We start from the raw sequence: 19,354 nt of genomic DNA, 5'->3' as shown, positions 1-19,354 counted from the left end.
CCTACATGTAACAGAATGTTTGCACACAGATGCAACAATGAACAAAAACATGTTACTATCAAAAGATCCCAACATTACACATTTTTGGAACGATACAACAGCCTATATAATGCGCTATAATACTAACGCGTCTAATAAATTAAGTCTATTTTGAGATAGTTTACTCTTAAACTAAAAAATCTGAACAAGACGTGAGTACAGGCCTACATTCCACTCCTTGCATGATCACGTTTAACTCTGCAGGACATAGCCTGATTAAACATAGCCTACATTGATGCACATGGTTTAAGAGATAAGCTGCTAATTCAAATCCTTCATAATTTAGCCTAGGCCTATACTTCCGATGTTTTGCCCCTTAAACTGGTTTACTCAAACGTCACCATAGGAACCTGACTGCCTTGTTTCCAGCATGTGAAGCCTTGATGTCCAGCTGTGCCAATCTTCGGTGTTCAAGCCCGACCCCCACCGACCACCCCTGTCCGGATCTGTTTCTCTGAACCGTAGAGAGGGGCGAGAGGGTATCTGTATTGCGTGACTCAAACACTCTGGTTTCAAAACACGCCATAACATCAAGCCTTAAACAGTTGTTTTTGTTCTGCAGTCACAACACTGAATAGGTCATGTTTAGCCTACCGGTAGGCCTAAATATAGCCTATGCCTATTATTTGATGTGACCTGAATGGTTAATAGTTAAGCTTGTGCTGCTGATGCTAAGGTTAATATGCTGGAAACAAAATGGACTACAGGATTGATTCACATAGTAATTCTTTTGTAGGCCTTTACTGCCTTTTGTAGGCCTATGTGCAAATATGCCATCCTCATACTGAATAGGCTATTTAATTGTTGTAATAACTTACTAGGCCTAGTAATATAGCCTATTGGAAATACCTATTTGAGTTTTGAAACAAAAACAAAATTTTGCCTCTGGAAAAATCTAAAAGAAATTAGTCATGTAAAGTCCAATGTCTGATTTCAATGGCTTGTTGTGGTAGCGTGTTCCTGCACTTTGACCAGATTGCTTTCTGTGGTCTTTTAACCACAATATTGATTGAACTATGGATTCCAAATGGGAATTTGAGTCAGACCGCAATCTCTAATTGGTCTTGTCCTCAACCTGTATGTGTGTGTGTGTGTGTTTTTTTGTTGTTGTTGAAGTCATAGAATTAGTCTGCAACCGTGCTCAATAGGTCAGTGGTCCTGGGTCAGTGGTGATGGGTGTGTGCTTAATTGCAATATTTGCAGTAGGCCTATGTAGCCTACTTAATTTAGGTCTGCCTCTGGTGCATTGTGTGTGTGGTACCTCCCACAGCTCCTGAGTTTCCTGGCAGACATTGTGTGTATGGTGTGTCTGTGTGTGTCTCCAGTCATTTGGCTCACATCCTGTTGCCATGAAAAAAAAGTGTGGATTCAACAGTATATCCAGAGAAATTATTCTCTACCGTAACAGCCATCTATAACATAACAAGAAGGCATAGGCCTAATAGCTTATGTGGTGTACAGTCACTTATTTAACTACAGAAGTAGCTGCAAAAACGTTTCCTGTGGAGGAATAGGACTCTTGTGTGTCCGATAAAAAGAAAAAAAAGAACTACCTTTTTGTATTCCTTCTTGTTGTTCCTTAACAGCTTGGTTTACCAAAATCATTTTCCCAGCTTTTGCTGAGGATATATTGTATTACCTATGCCCACTTTTTCTTCCTTTGACATTGTAGCCTGTTTCCAAGTGTAGCTTAAGTGTAGCCTATTTTGCTGTAAAAATGTTAACCTCCAAACGCTGCAAATATGCCTAGGTTAGGACTATCAACTAGTCTGATTGCAACGATCACGGACTGAATTTGCTGATATTTTAATAACAATATTTCTCAAATTGTCAATATTTTAGTACAGTTGACAAATTGTGAACATTTTAAATGAAAACAATCGTATTTTAAACATAACCAAAGGATCAAAAAGTTGTCCATCAGTCCCACTCCAAGATAAAATAGCAGTGGTTTTGTCATTGATAATACTTAAACGTAAACCTTCCAGGATGACAAACGGGCGTCTCGCGAACCGTTGCCAGCACTGCAAGTTCGTTTGTTTACAGGAAGCTCGCTATGTTGGCTCTCAACCGAAAATGCAAATGCCACCGACAGTGAACTAACGATTGCAGTCAACGTGATCTGTCAGTGTGGGGGTGGGGTGGGTGACCTACGGCTATTTCCCCCTTAATCGGTTTATATTTAACGTGCCCCAACCGGAGACTGAATAAATTAACATAGTATGGTTAACTGTCTTCACGATAACTGAACGTGTGGTGGATAACAGCTCAGTGACACAGTGCGGTTGGGGGTGCCCCACGGGAATTCATCTGGCGCCCCGTCCAACGAATTTTACAACCGCTGTTTTTGAGTGCTTTTACACAGTCATGTGATTGTAACGTAACCCGACCGGAAAACACCGACGACCATCGCCGCCAATGCTGCGTTTGAGAGGAACAGAGCAGCTGCGAGCCCAACGGACAAGTCCCCCGGTTACAAACAACAACACTTAAACTCAACGGATTACAGCTGAGTACAGAGGTAATGTTATATGGTTTAATTGTTTTAATTTTACCCGCTCATGATTAACTTATTAACGGTTCCATACGCTTATACGGATTATTTTAAGTTCAAGAAATGTATTCGGTGACCACCCCTTCCCCCTTGTGTTTGTCCGTTTAAGACTCGTTTATTTTCGCTAGCCTTCCCCCTGGTCCAAGTAGAAGACCCAGGGTTCCTTCGTTTTCGTGGAGAGCCCTTTCTACCCCTTAAACCAGACCGCTAAATCACAATTGTTACTTGTTTTTGGCTCATTTGCTGCTGTACCATGAAAGAAGGCATACGTTTTTAAATGCATTCACCTTTCGCTTGTGTAGAAGGGTTATTTTTTGTTTTCTGTGGAAAATGTACTGCGGAAGTGGTTCTGGTCTGCGGGGTATTTGACTGTTCCACGTGTCTAAATTAGGGGCGGCGCATTCGTTGAAACACATAAGATGCTACAGTGACCACATGGTAGACAGTGTAGTAGAATGATGCCTGATTGAGTGTAAAGATGGCCATTAGTTTAGAATGAATTAAACGTCATAGGCTACTGCATTGCTGCAATCCCATTGATGGTGATAACAGCTTTTGTATTTGGCATGTTTACCATCTGGAAACTACACATTTGGAAGGTGTGTTTGCAGACCTAAGATATTTGTTATACATGTTTTAGCTGATGTACGTGTGCATCCATTGAGAAATTCTTATTAGACTAGCCTATAACAGTGTGTATGATGGAGGAGAGAGAAAGACAGGGGTTGTTGTGTGACAGCCAGTCAGTCTTAATTGGTCAAGGGGTGGACCGGTCGCGCCTACGGAATGTGTGTTGGATACACGTAAAGCTTGTTATGCGACTAGCTGAATTCTCCAGTCCCATTGCGACGTTTAGGGTCAACAGCAGCCATCCTGGTGCCAGTAGCGGCATGCCTAAACTCCCCAGAAGTCTAGGCTCCGAGGGCAAAGGTCAATCAGAACCAGGTCATGCGAGATGGAATCTATTCAAAGCCCCAAAATCTAGTGGACTGGACCTACAAAGATTTCCCTTGATGCACTGCTTGGGACTGGATCCCCCACAATTGATTGGATGGAGCCTCTGTGCCTCCTGCCTGAGGAGACTTGAGGGTCAAAGGTGAAGCCTATGAATGCAGGAGCAGCTGAGACAAAATAAATGTCTCTGGACTTCATTTGGCAGAGTTGCATCATCTAGTTGTCTCGGGTAGACCTAAGTTATACAAATATTCCTCCCTGCATAATTATCAGTGAAACCCTTTCATTGACATGTGAAAAGACCCTCTTCTATTACTACTCTCCCATTTTTCTCCAGAGTGGACCACAAAACCTGAGTTACTGGTCTATCTTTGGAAGCTTCTGGTCAGTTAGACATCCACCCATTCAATGACTTTCCCCATCAAATGCAAACTCTCAATAGTGAAAGAACTGGAAGAACAGCCTTAAGACAATAGTTTTGTTTGTCTTCAGTCAGCTCATGTTAAACAGACTACCTACAGCAGAAATTATGCTTAAACTATGTTATTTAGGGCACAATGGACTAGCTTCCCACACCCAATTTAAGCACACGCTATGCTATCATTAATCCTTTATCATTGTCTCCCAAGAAGCATGTGTTTGGTGTGACTTACATTTAGTCAGTTTTATGTTGCTTTACATTATTATTTCATTATTCGCCTACTTTAATGCATTTTATTCATTTAGCAGACTCTTTTATCCAAATCAACATACCAGCAGTGAAGATTGTAGCTTAGCTAAAGCAGGTGAAGGGCAAAAAGTTGAGTTCTGTTGAGTGTGCATCAACATCAGAAAGCCGTTGCAATATCCACCCCCCACTCCCCCGCAATACGTCTCTGTTGTCTCACTATGGGTCCCTCCTTCGAGAAGGAAACCCACTAACCGTCCTTATCTCCCTCCCCCTCTCTCTATTTCTTCCTCTATGTTGTACAGGTTGAAGAATGGAGTTGGCCAACCATGGTCTTATCCTCCTTCAGCAGCTCAACTCTCAGAGGGAGTTTGGTTTCCTGTGCGACTGCACGGTCGCCATCGGGGATGTCTTCTTCAAAGCCCACAAAGCTGTGCTAGCAGCCTTCTCCAACTATTTCAGAATGCTCTTCATCCACCAGGACAGGTCAGACCAATATGTCCTGGTAGCCACTTTCCACCTGAGAGCTAATGGGTGTACATACATGTTGTGATGGATTCATGAATTGTACACAGTGGAGTATACAATTCATTCACCCAACCTAGCATAACATTTTATCTACCACACGTTTGGTTGGACCATAGCCCAATGGGTTTTTCAGTGTTTCCCAAGCTACTTTTAGTGAAAGCACAAATTCACCTAATTCGAAGGTCAGCTGGTAATCATCTTATCCGCGTTACTTTTCAGTGACTGCGTCCGCCTGAAGGCAGCCGACATCCAGCCGGACATCTTCAGCTACCTCCTTAACTTGATGTACACCGGCAAGCTGGCCCCCCAGCTCATAGATCCAGCCCGCCTGGAGCAGGGTGTCAAGTTCTTGCACGCCTACCCCCTCCTCCAGGAGGCCAGCCTGGCCAGCCAGTCGGCCTTCTCCCATCCCGAGCCCAGCCTGTCCCTTTCCACCTCTCTCTACGGCATCCAGATTTCAGACCAGCAGGTGGCGCTGTCTGCCCGGCCGCCCTCCCGTCGGCAGCTCTCGTCGCCTTTCGACCTGGAGCAGCTTTCCGAGGCGAAGTGTCCGTCGACATCGACGGTCGCCTCCGCGTACGCCAGCTCGTTATCCAAGCTCACTCCCCATGAGGTTGAGGCCTCCACAAGTGGACTTCACCCCTCATTTGAGGAGCCCAGAGCAGACACGCCCCTGGGTGAAGGTTCCCTGGCCAATACCATCCTCCATGTGAAACCCAGCATCATGAAGAGAAGCGGTGCGTCCTTTAGGAAGCACTACTCCTGCCATCTGTGCAGGACCCGCTTTAACCAGAGGAGCCTGCTAAGAGAGCACCTCCTTCAGCACACCCATTCCCTGCTGCCCCTTGTGGCTGAGCCCAGTGGTGCCGTCTCCCCAGCCTTTCCCGGAGGGTCCACCACCCCAGACGTGGAGGAGGCACCAAGGGGGATTGGGGCGGGATTCTCCTCGGCTTCAGCCCTGGCAGTGGAGATGATGAGTGACAATGAACAAGCGCCCCAGTGCGTCTTCAACATGGACTCTCCCAGGGCGGAGGTGACCACGTCGGGCTGGGCGGCAGGGGGGTCTCAGTCCCAGGCAGACACCCCTCCCCCGTCGGACATCGCAGACATCGACAACCTGGAGAGCGCCGACATGGACCGCGAGGTCAAGCGCAGGAAGTACGAGTGTTCAACCTGCGGACGGAAGTTCATCCAGAAGAGCCACTGGCGCGAGCACATGTACATTCACACCGGCAAGCCGTACAAGTGTAGCGCCTGCGGAAAGAGCTTCTGCCGGGCCAACCAGGCAGCGCGCCACGTGTGTCTGAATCAGGGAGCCGATGCCTACACCATGGTGGACCGTCAAAGCATGGAGCTGTGCTCGGCCGCAGGAGATGACTCCAGCCAGATGGAAGCACTGTTCCTGGGCTCGGCCAGACCCTACAAGTGCAACGTGTGCGAGACCACCTTCTCCAGCCCCAATGAGGTTATCAAGCACCTGTGCTTCAGCCAGGGGGCGCTAGCGGGACTTCGGAGCCATGCAGGGGTGGGGCTGCTCCAAGGGGAGGAGTTTCCAAAAGACGAGGGCTCTGATTCGTCCAGTGTTGGGCCCTTACTAACGCCCATTAAAAGTGAACAGATTTTAGTAGAGTAGCATCGGGAGCCGTTTGTTTTATTTTCTAAATTATGGGAAGTAGGTAAGCTAAAAGTGTAGTTAGTTTTAGTGTGTATAGAGAATGGTCTCTGTCTGCTGAAAATTCCTCTTCAATTTCTCTCCTTTTTCAGCCAAACTTGAAACAGGGATTTGTCTCAATTGGAACTATTGAAAATATTTTCTGCCTGATAAGTGTAGAGGTGTCAGTGTAGTTGGGTTTTAAACATTTAATTTTGCCTCCCAACTATCAGTTGGTCCCTTAATCCCTAAAAATCACTTATAAGTTGAAAATCCATTTCATGTTACTTCTCAAACATGCCTAAAGTGAGTTGCTCAGAGGCAAGTAATTTTTTTACTTGTTTAAGTTTTTTCTCTGGGTTTGAAATAGATCTACGTTGCAGCACTTTGGTGGTTTTTCTATGACTTTAAACTACCGGTGACTGTGGTTGAGCTCAGGAAGCGGAGGCTCAAGCAGAGCTCTACAGGAAGTGATGCTTTCACTGGTCAGATGCTGCAAGTTCTATGGCAGGACAATACTACAGGCAGTTGGACTGTAGGGCTATGTATGCTTGCTGACAGAGTTGAGACGTGGTGCACATCTATTCTTGTCCAGAATTACCCTGTTGATCTATTAGAAAGGAATTATAGTAGTTCCTACACCAATCGAGAGCATAGATTCTTCACCTGGTCAATAAAGAACACCGCTGTTCGTTTTAAAAAGCCTGTATGACTCCTTAGCAAGGAGCAGTCCAGATCTGGTCAATGTATATAGCATGTCTTCCATTGGGGCTGAAACCATGATGGAAGATGGACATACGTTACTTTTATACCATGGCCATATTTTACATTCTCTATAGCAGCCATTTTCTGTTACCTGTTTGTCTTCAGTGAGTGTGTACTGATGTCACGCACAGAAGAAACATACTGTATGCCATGGGATATGTTGTTGCATTGCTATGACAACAGAGACCTCAAAGCAAGTATTTTAGTCTTGAAATGTTTACAGTTGTGCCATTTTTAGACTCTTCTGCTAATGGCTGTTATCGGTGCGTTATGAAACACACATTTTTGTTATAAAAGGAAGAACATTTTGAAATGTACAAACCTTGAAGGGAGTTTTGAATCTTGTACAATATTGTACAACTTGCCAATTGATGATCATTTGCTTGACTATGTTCATAAAGCCCTTATTTTTGTTTGATAAACCTTTCTAATTTTATATACAGTGCTATATTTACAAAGAATATTTTATATTGCGACGGTTGGATATTATTAATTGCTTTTGATGTAGATTAATTTAGCATAGTGAATGAGTGTATATTTGCTGTCAATCTTTCTATCTACTCCCTTGATTTGATTGAACTGTTTGTGTGATTTAGTTTTTGTCTCTGTGGCTGTTTTGAATAGATGTGGCCTGCATTGAAGTTATGGCCTAGTTCCATCTTGGCCTCCACACCCTTACAATACTTTCTACCTCTTTGGTGCTGATACATCTTAAACGACTGGGTTGGGAAACGTGACTGACTGTTTACTGTATTAACCAATATGAGAGCTAGATGGAGCCATTGCTTTTTTGCTTTGCCCACCCCAGTCCACTTAAATCTGGTATAAGGTAGGGTTGTTCTTAGACTGGAACTAGGCCTTTGTATCCCTTTCTACATAGCTGCAGCTATAAGCAGGTCTCTAGATCTAATTGTGAGAACATTTCCATCTACAGATGTTCTTCTTGATATCAAGTAGACACTGTCCACTGTACTAGTGACAGCTTTGTGTTATTCATGCATTGTGAAATGATTACTACTGAAGTTGAAGACTGTAAGCTGTCTACATGTCGTAAGTCCTTACTGAGCTCCAGTCTCAAATCCATGGAAACAAACACCGTATAATGTCTTTCAGTGTCAAACATAACATTGTGTTCACCCACGGTTAAGCGTCTTCTTTTTTTTCCTGTTTGTCCTCTTGAGGGTTTTTGAAACCATTTCAGGGCTAGCATGGAGGAGGGTCAAGGGGGAAGCCCCGCCCCCACCACCACCGTGCTTCAGTGTGCACAAAAGACCCCCCTCTATCCCTCCTAGAAAGGCTAAGTCAGCCACAGCAGGCTGCGCCCGACCCTGAGCTGAGGTGAACATTACTGTGATGTCTCTGTGTTCTCAGGAACATACTTTTCCATGTAAATAACAAAAGTATTTTACATTTTCACAGTGAAACATGAACAATAAATAAAAAATACAAAAAATGTTTTGCAGACTTGCAGCCTCCTTGAGTCTTTACTTGGCTGTTTTCACATCTTACTGGGGTTCGTTATTTCTTAACTCAGTGTACTTTCTAGCTATAACTGGAGGATGAACGGACAATGCATCAAATTTATTCATGCACTATATTTAAACGCTGGAGGTAATAAAAAGCAGCTGTTCCACTCCCTATTTACTTTTATATACAGTAGTTTTGTTACATCTCTAGTCCCTGTTATGTTATAACAGGGATCCCGCGGGGTCTTAAAAAGTAAACAATTCTGAATTAGCATGATGTAAGGCTTAACTTAAAACGTATTAAAAACAGACAGATTTTCATCCGAGGTCTTAAATGTCATTTAGTCCGGTCTAAAAAAGGTTTTACCCTTGTTCATTTCCTGAAACACTGCCCGCAGAAAGTTATTACAAAGTAGCAAACATTTTGATTTGGGGGTTGACCCACCCAATTAAGACTTGGACACCCCCAAAAGAGGTAAAATACATTTATATATCGTTCTTACCTGTAATCGTAAATATTACTTTACGCTCTGGAGAAGAAGCTGACCCCCCCGATTAGCATTGTATAATTCGCTTGTATAATAATGTACAGAGATAATATTTATGAAACTGTGAAGGTGAAGTCCCACATCTCACATGACCATAATGTAACTTTTAAGTTTAAATAAACTATTTAAAATTTTGATTAGAACCCAGGCTGTTGCAGTACTGCCCCAGCTTTCAGAGCATTCACACTAACCCAGTGAGTTAACAGGGTAGCCCTGCTTTCATCTGGTTTTCTGACACTCAAACTCTCCAGGCTTTTACAACTAGATAGTTCAATGTCAAATTTAAATGTTGAGTGGAGGTTGTTATGATCCCTCATAGCTCAGTGGTTAAGGATGTGGGCTAATGTGTGAGGGGTCTTGTGTTTAAATCTGGCTGAAGGATCTTCTTTCAGCTACATTTCTGCTCTTCGAGTTCAACCAAATTTGACTTACTGAAACCTGCAGGAACCCTGTATAAACAACCAAATCAAGACTTATAGACATGGGTACATGTTTTTATACTACTAGCTTTATTGAATGAAATATAGACATGATTTTTTATCCATTCTATTAACAGCTTGGAAAATATAAAAGACAGAATTAAGACCATGCAACAGAGACATTAGATGCTTTAATGCTTATAGGTTATTTGTTATAATTACAATATTATTTCTTTTTAGGTACATGGGTATACAATTTGTACAAATGTTACCAGGTTCACAGTTAGATTGTGTTACAAAAAGCGTAGGTGTGTATATTTAACCAAAATATAGCAAAAAAACACAAAGAAAACTGTCTTACATGGTTTCATTCTGTCTTTTTACTCTGTTGCAAGAAAGCAAATGTGGATGTGATGCATCCATCCAAGTGAAGTGGTAACCAGAAATGGCTGTCTATGTTCCTCTCTCTGTGTTTGGTCTGTCAGCTGAGCAATGTAAACGCTAAAGCTAAGTCAACCACTGCCTGGGCATGAAGGGTTCAAGAGGAAACAGCTACTCATAATCAATACCTCAATTTGACTGAATTTGGAAAGGATGTGTCTGTTGCTGTTTCTGCCATTTCAGATTGATTTGGTTTGTTCTAGACATTGATGGAGCTAGATCATCTTTTGACTTTGTTTTTCTACCCCACCCTGCCCCCTTCTACACTCCCGACAAAGTAAAAAAGAAATCTCTGGAACATGGAATTACCCAACTGTTCTTCAATTGATAACCATAAATCTCAAATTAGTATCAACATTGGCAGCTCCATTGCTATTTACAGGGTGACTTGAACCTGCCTGACCCCCAAGCCAAGTCTTGAGTTCTTCCCAGTCATAATATGATCCTAGTGATGTACTATCATGAGGGGCAACCATGATTACCGATCCTAACTCAATTTGGCTTATATATTAACAGCAAAACAAGTGCCTCTCTTTCTCTGGTACCATGTGATGTGTGTGTTGTGTTCCATCTAAAAAAACTCAGTTGTGCTAGCTTGGTGTCCCCTTCCCAGCGTCATTAGTAAATTGTCACACACCTACACTACAACGTGAATCTTTGTGTAGGCTGCAGCAAACAATTGAAACATGTCATAAAATGAAAACATTCCTAACCCCCATTCATAAATCTATATCAATTCCACAAAACATAAGTGAGCATAATATCAGCACTGGCTCAACTGGGAGGATTGGAAGATTCTGGACTAAAACAGACAAATGAGGCAGCAGAGGGTGCCAGTGCACTGTTCTCCTGTGTGAACCCAGCATGAGGCTCTACTGCCAGTGTTTTACACCACCTACCTAGAATCCATACACTTCATGTTCTAGACCGTCTAACATACTGAGAAACACATGTGACTTCTGCCCCATGTAAGTGCAAGTTGTGCCTGCCCAAGTACAGTCCCTCAAGTGTCACAAGTGTTTCAGTGTGTTTTCGTCAAAATCCCTGCTTGGCAAACCACAGGTCGAAATACATTGTCTTCTCACATTATCAAACCAGGGTGAAATATTAGTGTTTTATTGTATCTTTACATGAAATTCAAAGACATTTATATTTCAGTAAGTAACTTATTTCACAGTCAGTCAGGCAGTGAAGTATGTATATCTACAGTAGGCGCTGAAAACATAACGGAGGGCTGAGGGGAGAGAGACAGTTTAGAGTGACAGTGAACATGTCAAAAGTCAAAATCCTACTGGATATCTCCTGGTTTTTTCACATTTTGCCATCAATCTATAATCAATGCTATTACTCTGCCAAATGGCATTTGTACCATGTTTTTGTTAGAATCTCTGTAGAATTCTAACAGTGTTTTAGAGTTCTGAGTTCACAGACATGAGAAGATGGGGTACATTATTACAAACAATGAAAAAATAGAATGAAGTAAAGGGGACGAGAATACTTAAGATATAAATACAATATACAAGATAATGATCTTCCAACTTTTCCGACAACACACACTGTCTTGTCGCGCTCTCTTTCTCTCTCTCCCCCCCCCTCTCTCTCTCGCTCTATTTCTCTCTCACACACATACACGCACACACACTCACACAGTCACATGTAGACGTATACACACATGCTCACACACACACACACACACACACACACACACACACACACACACACACACACACACACACACACACACACACACACACACACACACACACACACACACACACACACTCCACACCAGACAGCAGACCCACCCCTGCCACTGTAGCAAGGGCAATGGAAAGTCATTAAGACAGCAAGCGTACATCACATTGATTACAAGGCGGATGGGATGCTTCTGAGGGGCACCATTGGCACAGTGACAGTAAGAACGTTGTTTGTGTGTGTGTGTTTCGAGGGGAAGAATTGAGATGGGTGGGAGGGGTGTGTGTGAGCGGGTCACTTTATGATGGGACTGGTGCTGCGTGATGGATGGGGCTTGGGGGGTGGGAGGGAAGGGGGTAGGGATGAAGAAGAGAGACGTGTGGAATAGTCGCTCAGTCACTCGGTTGCTCTGGGCAGGGTGGGGCGGAGCTCAGTGTCAGTATGTTTCCACAGAGCAGCCTCTCTTTCTTTCTAACGCTTCCAGATCTGGACACTCCCAGGCATCCATCATGCACCTACAGCTGTGATGGAACAAAAAAGAAAAGAAAGGCTGTGTCAGTTTTTTTTTTTTATCAGGTGACCATACGCACATTGCTTTAAGTTTAAATCAACTAATAATAAAAAGAAAAATCAGTTAGTCAGTCCAAGGAAAAGCAAACATGAATTCAATTCAATAATTCATCCGTTTGGATGTGGTGCAGAGCAGTGTTTTTTAGGTCGTTAGAAAGACTGCTGTTATGCTGACTCATCTCACTCCCCAGCTAATGCAGAGAACCGGTACCTCTATTTTTTGCTCCCTTTCTCTCTTTCTCAGCTAATCTCCCAAATCAACCTTTTTTTGCATCTCTGTTTTTATCTGTCCACATCTTCTGTATAGTGACTTCACGTTATACATCTCTCTTAAACCTCCCTCCCCTGAGTCCCCACTGTATTCTATCACCTCTCCTGTCCAGTTTATTTTTAAGACTCAGCATGTACCTAGTGTGGGAGGGATGTTGTGCTAAAGCTGCTATCCGACGGCTGCAACTCTCCAAACTGTCTCTACTCTTTTGGCACAATCCCGCTTTTCTCCCTTTCACAGCACTCCTCTCTCCTTCTGTCTCATCCCCTCATTCCTCCTTTCCTCTGCTGCAGTGCTGCTTTACTGCTTATCAAACATTAAACAGAGCTACGCCCTGCCCTCACCCGCCTCCCTCCCTCCCTCTCTTTCTCATCCTCTTCTCTTCCTCTTGTCTCCTATTTTAGATTCCTGGACTACAGCAAAACTTAACAACAAATTATATAACAGGCCAAAATTAATCTGGTCGTATTCTAGTGAAGACAAACACCCTTTAGGAAGCCTCAACAAGCTGCGTGTGGACACAAAAGGCACATTTAATATTAAGAGTAAATTCAAGCTTTAAGTGTTAATAAATGTAAATAACATGTACTCTGACAGGCTATTTATTGAATGTGTGATGGAGTGAGAAAAGGGGGGAGGAGCTGGAGGAGAAGGAGAGGGAGGGAGGAGGAATCATAATCAGTCTGTCAGCACAAGTTCATCTGCCCCTCACACACACCGCTTCCCTTTAAGACCCAGCCTACAAAGCAAGGGGTCACTCACGGCATTCCTGCTTTGATACTGAAGGTCCCCTGGTTACTTGAGGCTTGAACAAAAGCTTTTTCATCTGGCCAGCCAGCAAATCCCCTTCCCTTCCCCCCTAATAAAAGTAGGGCTCATTGATGTTTTAAAAAAGCCACTATGAGAAGATTGTGTGATAGGCCAACAAAGGAATTCTGGAAATAGCAACCGTTTTTTCTCTATTTTCTATTGCCTTTAAATGCCAAATAATTAGCCTCAGAATTTGTTCTAATGAAATATAGTATGGTAGGTTGTTTGCCAGTGTAACAACAGAAGAAAACTACAGACTAAAGCATACAGCTTAATTAGTTGGGTGGGGGTGGCATCAACATGTCTTTAGTTTCTCACTAGGACACTCATTTATGATTAAAACTAAGAAGAGTTCGAACAGGAAGTGGTTTGGAGGGCTCACCTGCTCACGATGCTGCTGTAAGCTCCGTGGAGACAGGCTCGATCTCCTTCACTGCCTCCTCGATCACCTCGATTACCTGTGCCATCACCTCGGCGCACTTCGCTGCAGACGCCTTCTCAGTCTCTGGCGCCGCCGGCTCCACAGGGCTGGCGACTGCCACAGCGACTTGGGCCTCTTGGCTTGTGGCAGCAGTATCTGTAGACACATGATTTTCAGCCTCCTCCAGTGCTGGTTCCTGGTCTGCTATCATGTTCATTTCCACAGTGGCGACGGCAGGGGCATCCTGGGCTGCTGCATCCACATTGTTTGTGACACCAGTGCTGTCAAATTCCACCACAGCTTCAATCTGGAGTTCCTCTACTGCCTGCTCCTCAACCACCTCTGCGGCCTGAAGGACTACTGGTGCAGCCTCCTTCTTCTCCTCCGGCTGAGAGGGGGTCTCGAGAACTTGCGTTACTGCTTCTACAGGGCCTGCCTCAGACACCTCTTTCACCTCAGCATGCTGAACCTTGGGTTGAATATCCTTGATCTCAGTGGGTGATGCTTCCGGCAACACTTCCTCTGCTATGTCGTTTTCCTTCTTGATCTCCTCGCTCTTCCCATTCATCTGACTCTCTGGAATCTCCTTCACTTCTTCTTCTACCTCTTCCACCTTCTCCTCACATACGTTGACCTCCACTGCCTGGTTTAACTCCTCCGTATTCACTTCCGGTTTGACTGTCTCCTCAGGCTCCTTGTGAGCCTCTTTGTCGATGACCTCAACTTCAATTGTCTCCATGACCTGGACGGCTTCGTAGACTGATAGTGTTGCTGTTTCAGCCTCTGCTGGTGCTTCTGGAGCAGGTTTCTCTGCTTGTATATTCACTACAGATACCCCAGTAATGACTGGTTGCTCCTCTGGTGCCTTTTCCACCTCTTTCTCTATCGTTAAGACAGCCTGGACAGGTGTTGGGTCATCAGTGGTTGGGGCATCAGTGGGTGGGGCATCAGTGGTTGGGGCATCAGTGGGTGGGGCATCAGTGGTTGGGGCATCAGTGGGTGGGGCATCAGTGGGTGGGGCATCAGTGGTTGAGGCATCAGTGGTTGAGGCATCAGTGGGTGGGGCATCAGTGGTTGGGGCATCAGTGGGTGGGGCATCAGTGGTTGGGGCATCAGTGGGTGGGGCATCAGTGGTTGGGGCATCAGTGGTTGGGATATCAGTGGTCAGAGTGGCAGGCTTCTCTTCTTCTGACTCATTCTCTGCCACTTTGTACAAAGCATTCTGGATGACCACCTGGGCGATGACCATGCCCTGCTCCTCAATGGTGCTTGCCTCTTCCTCTGCCTTGGTGTCTTCCTCGATCTTCTCAGTGACCTCCACAATAACCCCGCTGACCTCTGACTTTGCTGCTTCAGTGTCACCCTCCACCCCGAGTTCTGCAACAGCAATGAGGACATCCTTTGCCAGCACCTGGCTTTGAATGTCACAAATGGCATTTTGTGGGATTGAGGCATTCTCCATCATTGCTTCTTGTTTGACCTCCACTTGATCAGGCTCCATAGGTAGTGGGGCGACGAGGCAAACTGTTTCTTTAGCTGTAGCAAACTCCTCAGTGGGGGCCACAACAGCAATGGCTGCTTCGACCGCCTCGTCAGCATGGGAGGTTCCAACCATACTAGTAACCATCTCATAAACTGCAGCCTGAGTCACTTCTCCAACTGCAGCGTTTTCTTCAGAAGCCACAATCTGTTCCACCTCCATATCCTCACTCTTTCCCTCCACGATAGAAGCTGAAGTGACCTGTACGGTCTCAGTGCACAGGACCTCTTCAACGGTTGGTTCTATGGGATCTACCATTTCGACTCTGGGAGTGTTTTCGGACACCACCGGTGGCTGTACAATCTCAGCCGCTGTCTGGATGGAATGGACCACAGCCACTTTGATGATTTCGGGTTCTTTACCTTCGCTGGCGTTCTCAGACTCGGGTTTCTCGTCTCCCACGGTGTTCTCCAGGGCCGGCTCCAGCTCCGTGGTTTCCACCTGCTCCACTTGAGCCTTAAACACGGGGTCTTCAGCTGCAACGGCCTCCTCAATCTTTTCAGCTTTGTCCTCAAGAGGGACCTCTGCGACCAGAGCATCGCTGACCACGGAGACACACTCCACAACGGGAGTCACAGGCTTCTCTATTGCCAGCTTTGCAATCTCCTTGGTGCCTAATCCAGTGCAGATGGCGGTGGCCTCATCCTTGACGTGTGCCATCAGCACAAGCTTTGTCTCCACTTCCGCAAAGTCAATTGGTGGTTGGGGCTCCAAATTGGTATCCGCCTCTTCCAGTGGGACCTTTTCCACTGGGACGCTTGATTGACTAGGGATCTCGCTAAGCACCTCCGCCGCTTCCTCCAGAACAACATCCACTGATTCGGACTCGGGGGCATCTGGAACAGGGGTGGTTTCTCCAGCTGGGGTCGCGGGGAGTAATTCGGTCACCTCTACAGCAGATAGCTCGGGCACTTTCTCTTGGGCTGCCAACGCCTCCTCTGTCGTCAGGTCCACGATCTCCTCAGCCATGCTGGTGTCGGCTGACTTGGGCGTGGCAGCATTGTCTCCCTCCTCGGGGATGTCGCTCAGCGGCTCATGAACCTCCTCTGCGACCGCCAGGGTGGAGATCCACGAAGGGGATCTGTCCTCGGACGAGACTTTAGCTGGAGCCGTTTCCGGCGTCTCCTCGGTCGGAGCCTGTGGCTCGTTGTCGTACTCTGACAGAGGAACCACGGCCGGGGTGTCCGAGTCCTCCTCACCAGAGCCCACGTCGGAGGAGAACTGCTTCTCAAGCTTCTTCTTCTTGCGTCCGGGGATGAGTTTTCTCAAAGAGAAGGAGGACTCCTCTTTGGGGATTTCACTGTCTGAGAGGACTTGTTCAGAAGACGCTGCCTCCTCGGTCCTCTCCTCGGTTTTGGACTTCCTTCGCTGGATGACGAAGCGCTTCAGGGACTCCCAGGTGGACACCGCCTCTCCATCTGAAGTGCTGGTGTGTGGTTCTGGGGATGACACAGTGTTTTCTGGTTCAGCCTCCTGGGAACTGACGAGAGGTGACTCGGTGGTGTTGGCCTTCTCCTCTCCAGCTGGCTGCACCTCCTCCTCGATTTTGGTCTCATCATCATCTGAATCCGAGGTCCTCCTGGTCCTCTTGGTCTTACCACCCATGCACATCAGGGCCTCCCAGGACACTGAGGTGTCCATCTTCTTCTTGGGCTCCTCAGTGCTGCTCTCCAGTTTTTCCGCATTCTCAGTCTTCAGCTCCTCCTCGGACGGTTTGATCTCCTCCTCGCTGGCGGGTTTGTCCGTGAACACGGCGCTCTCCGTGGAGGACAGGGTGGCTGTCTTAGCCTTGTCGCCGGGGGCTTCATCCTCACTCTCAGAGGGCCTTTTGACACGTTTCTTGGGTGTCACAAGCTTCTTGAAGGAGGACCAGGGGAGGATACCTTCTTTCTTCTTCTCCCCGTCCGAGGTGGTCCCTTCTCCTTCTGCCTCTTGGCCAGCCTCAGCCTGAGAGGCCTCTGCTCCGGCGATGTGCTCCCCCGAGTCCTCTGGGGACGAAGGGCTGCTACTGACTTTCTGGCCCTCGGTCGACTCAGTGGAGGACTGTATCTGCTCTGAAGCCTGCTCCCCAGACTCGGTTAGCTTAGCCTCTGCGTCTTTCTTGGCCTTCTGCTTCTTAGTTGAGCGCTTCTTCAGGCCCGCCCCAGTGAAGAGCTTCTTCAGTGGGCTTCCCTGGGCCTTTGTCTTCTCCTGGGAGGACAGCAACTCAGCCTCATGGGCGACCTCTGCTGGTGCCTTGTCGCCCTCCGTCGCCTCCTCGGCTATCTCCTCTGCTGGTTTGGCTTCATCAGTAGTGTCAGCTGCTGCTGGAGCTGGGGTTTCCGTGGCAACCTCGGCTTCAGCTTTAACCTCCACAACGACCTCGTTAGTGTTTGCTGTCTCAGCTATGGGAATGTCCTCAACTGCAACCCCGGCCGTGGATTCCTCTGGAGGGGTTGCTACCTGTACCTCTTCCTTGACTACCTCGGCTTTCTCCCTCTCCTCTGCGCCTTCCTCTCCCTCCTTGACCTCCTCCTCAGCGGTGCCCTCTTTTGGCTCTTCTTCTTTGGGCTTCTTGATGCTGGCCTTTTTGCGCAGGTTTGAGAAGATGCCCTGTGTGAAGAATTTCCGGAAGGGGGACTGGGTGACTTCCTGGCTAGGCGGACTGGTAAGAGATCCAGCCTGGTCCTCGCATTCTTTCTCTCCCTCCTCCTCCCCCTCCTCCTTTGGTGCCTCCTCTGAGGCTGCTTCTCCGTCCACGGCATCAGCCGGAGTCTCAACGTCTGCCGCAGCCTCAGGCGTGGTCTCAGAGGACGGAGCCTCCGTCTCCGCGGCCTGACCCTCGGCCTCCCCCTTCTCCTCAGCAGCCACTTCTTCCTGCACCTCCTCAGAGCCGCTGGCCTCCCCCTCTCCGTCCTTGTCCTTCACGGTCAGCAGTTGCACGGGTTCCGTCTTCTCGTTTTTGTCCTTTTTCAGGGTGAACTTGAAGCCCACAAAGCGGAAGATCTTCTTGAAGCCCACCTCGTTGGCCTCTCCGGGCTTCTCCTCCGCAGCCTTCTCCTCGCCGGCTGTGATGTCGTCCGCATCAGGTGTACCCTTCTCCTCCTTCTCTCCGTTGACCTGGGGGGCCACCTCCCCTTGGAGGGTGTCCATCGTCTCAGGAACCTCCTCCTTCTGAGACCCGCCGTCTGTCTGGCCGACTGAAACAAATGAGAGGAAAATGTGTTTAGTATAAATATTGAAAATATATTTTCAGGTAAGTTGTTAAGCAAATGTGGAAAGATATACTCTACAAAAGACATCCCATAAACCCCTAAGGTATCAGAGTGACGACAGCATCTGACTGAATTATAAATACTTTACAAGAAACAGATTTACTCATTCTGCAACTTTATGATGGAATTATATGCATCTGGAAACAATCAATTCCGAATAACAACAGAAATGAGAAAGTTTGACCCCCTGAGTTGATTTCAGCAAGCATGTGAATACTTAATTGCAATCAGATTGGAATTTGCTACAGCTAGTTTAATGCCTGTGTTCAAAGGCCAACACATTTCAAAAGTTTAAATACAAACAAAATTCAACAACCCCTGAAGGAGGCTTTGCAGTGAATGCAATGAAAGCATATCGACCTGCCAACCCTGGGACTACAACCTTGTCCCACAACACTATGTAAGTGAAACCACAAGCTCAAAATGTCTGTATTGTGCTCTGTTGCTTCTTCCAAAAAGAATCTCTTCATCCATGTCTGCGCATATAAGCTGTCTGACAGAACCATATCTGATAAGCTACTGACTACCATGCAACAAACATAGACATACAAATACAATCCCTCACACACCCCATCACTGAGGAGCACACACAAACACACACATAACCCCAGGAATTCCTGTCGTGTCTATCTGTGTTTTGACTTGAGTGGGGCATAGGTGGGGGGCTGGATGGTGGTGGGGTGAGTGTTCTCCCCGAGACTCTCTTACATTTACACATTTACATTTATTCATTTAGCAGACGCTTTTATCCAAAGCGACTT

At 46.3% G+C, this 19,354-nt stretch overlaps 2 protein-coding genes across 4 annotated transcripts in view; one reads left to right on the top strand and one right to left on the bottom strand.

Annotated features, from left to right (window-relative positions):
* The first annotated feature begins 2,470 nt into the window (after positions 1–2,470).
* Positions 2,471–6,518, top strand: zbtb2b (zinc finger and BTB domain containing 2b). The gene is made up of 3 exons (XM_067242410.1): positions 2,471–2,560; positions 4,520–4,700; positions 4,962–6,518. Exons 2-3 carry the CDS (start codon positions 4,528–4,530, stop codon positions 6,373–6,375), a joined length of 1,587 nt encoding a protein of 528 aa, XP_067098511.1. The 5' UTR covers positions 2,471–2,560; positions 4,520–4,527; the 3' UTR covers positions 6,376–6,518.
* A 3,251-nt stretch (positions 6,519–9,769) lies between these two features.
* The window catches only part of akap12b (A kinase (PRKA) anchor protein 12b), a 38,633-nt gene continuing 29,048 nt past the window's right edge, over positions 9,770–19,354 (bottom strand). For 2 of the 3 annotated variants that reach the window (XM_067241870.1, XM_067241872.1), the window contains 2 exons: positions 13,761–18,518; positions 9,770–12,248 (listed from right to left, as the gene is read on the bottom strand). In XM_067241870.1, the coding sequence (XP_067097971.1) occupies positions 13,765–18,518 (4,754 nt within the window). In that variant the 3' untranslated portion in view covers positions 9,770–12,248; positions 13,761–13,764. The remainder of the gene's footprint in view (positions 12,249–13,760; positions 18,519–19,354) is intronic. The other variant, XM_067241871.1, reaches the window with a different exon arrangement.

This window comes from Osmerus mordax, chromosome 8 (assembly GCF_038355195.1).
Source record: "Osmerus mordax isolate fOsmMor3 chromosome 8, fOsmMor3.pri, whole genome shotgun sequence".
Classification (NCBI taxonomy): domain Eukaryota; kingdom Metazoa; phylum Chordata; class Actinopteri; order Osmeriformes; family Osmeridae; genus Osmerus; species Osmerus mordax.
The sequence above is the reverse complement of the archived record's forward strand: the minus strand, read 5'-3'. Positions and strand labels throughout refer to the sequence as shown.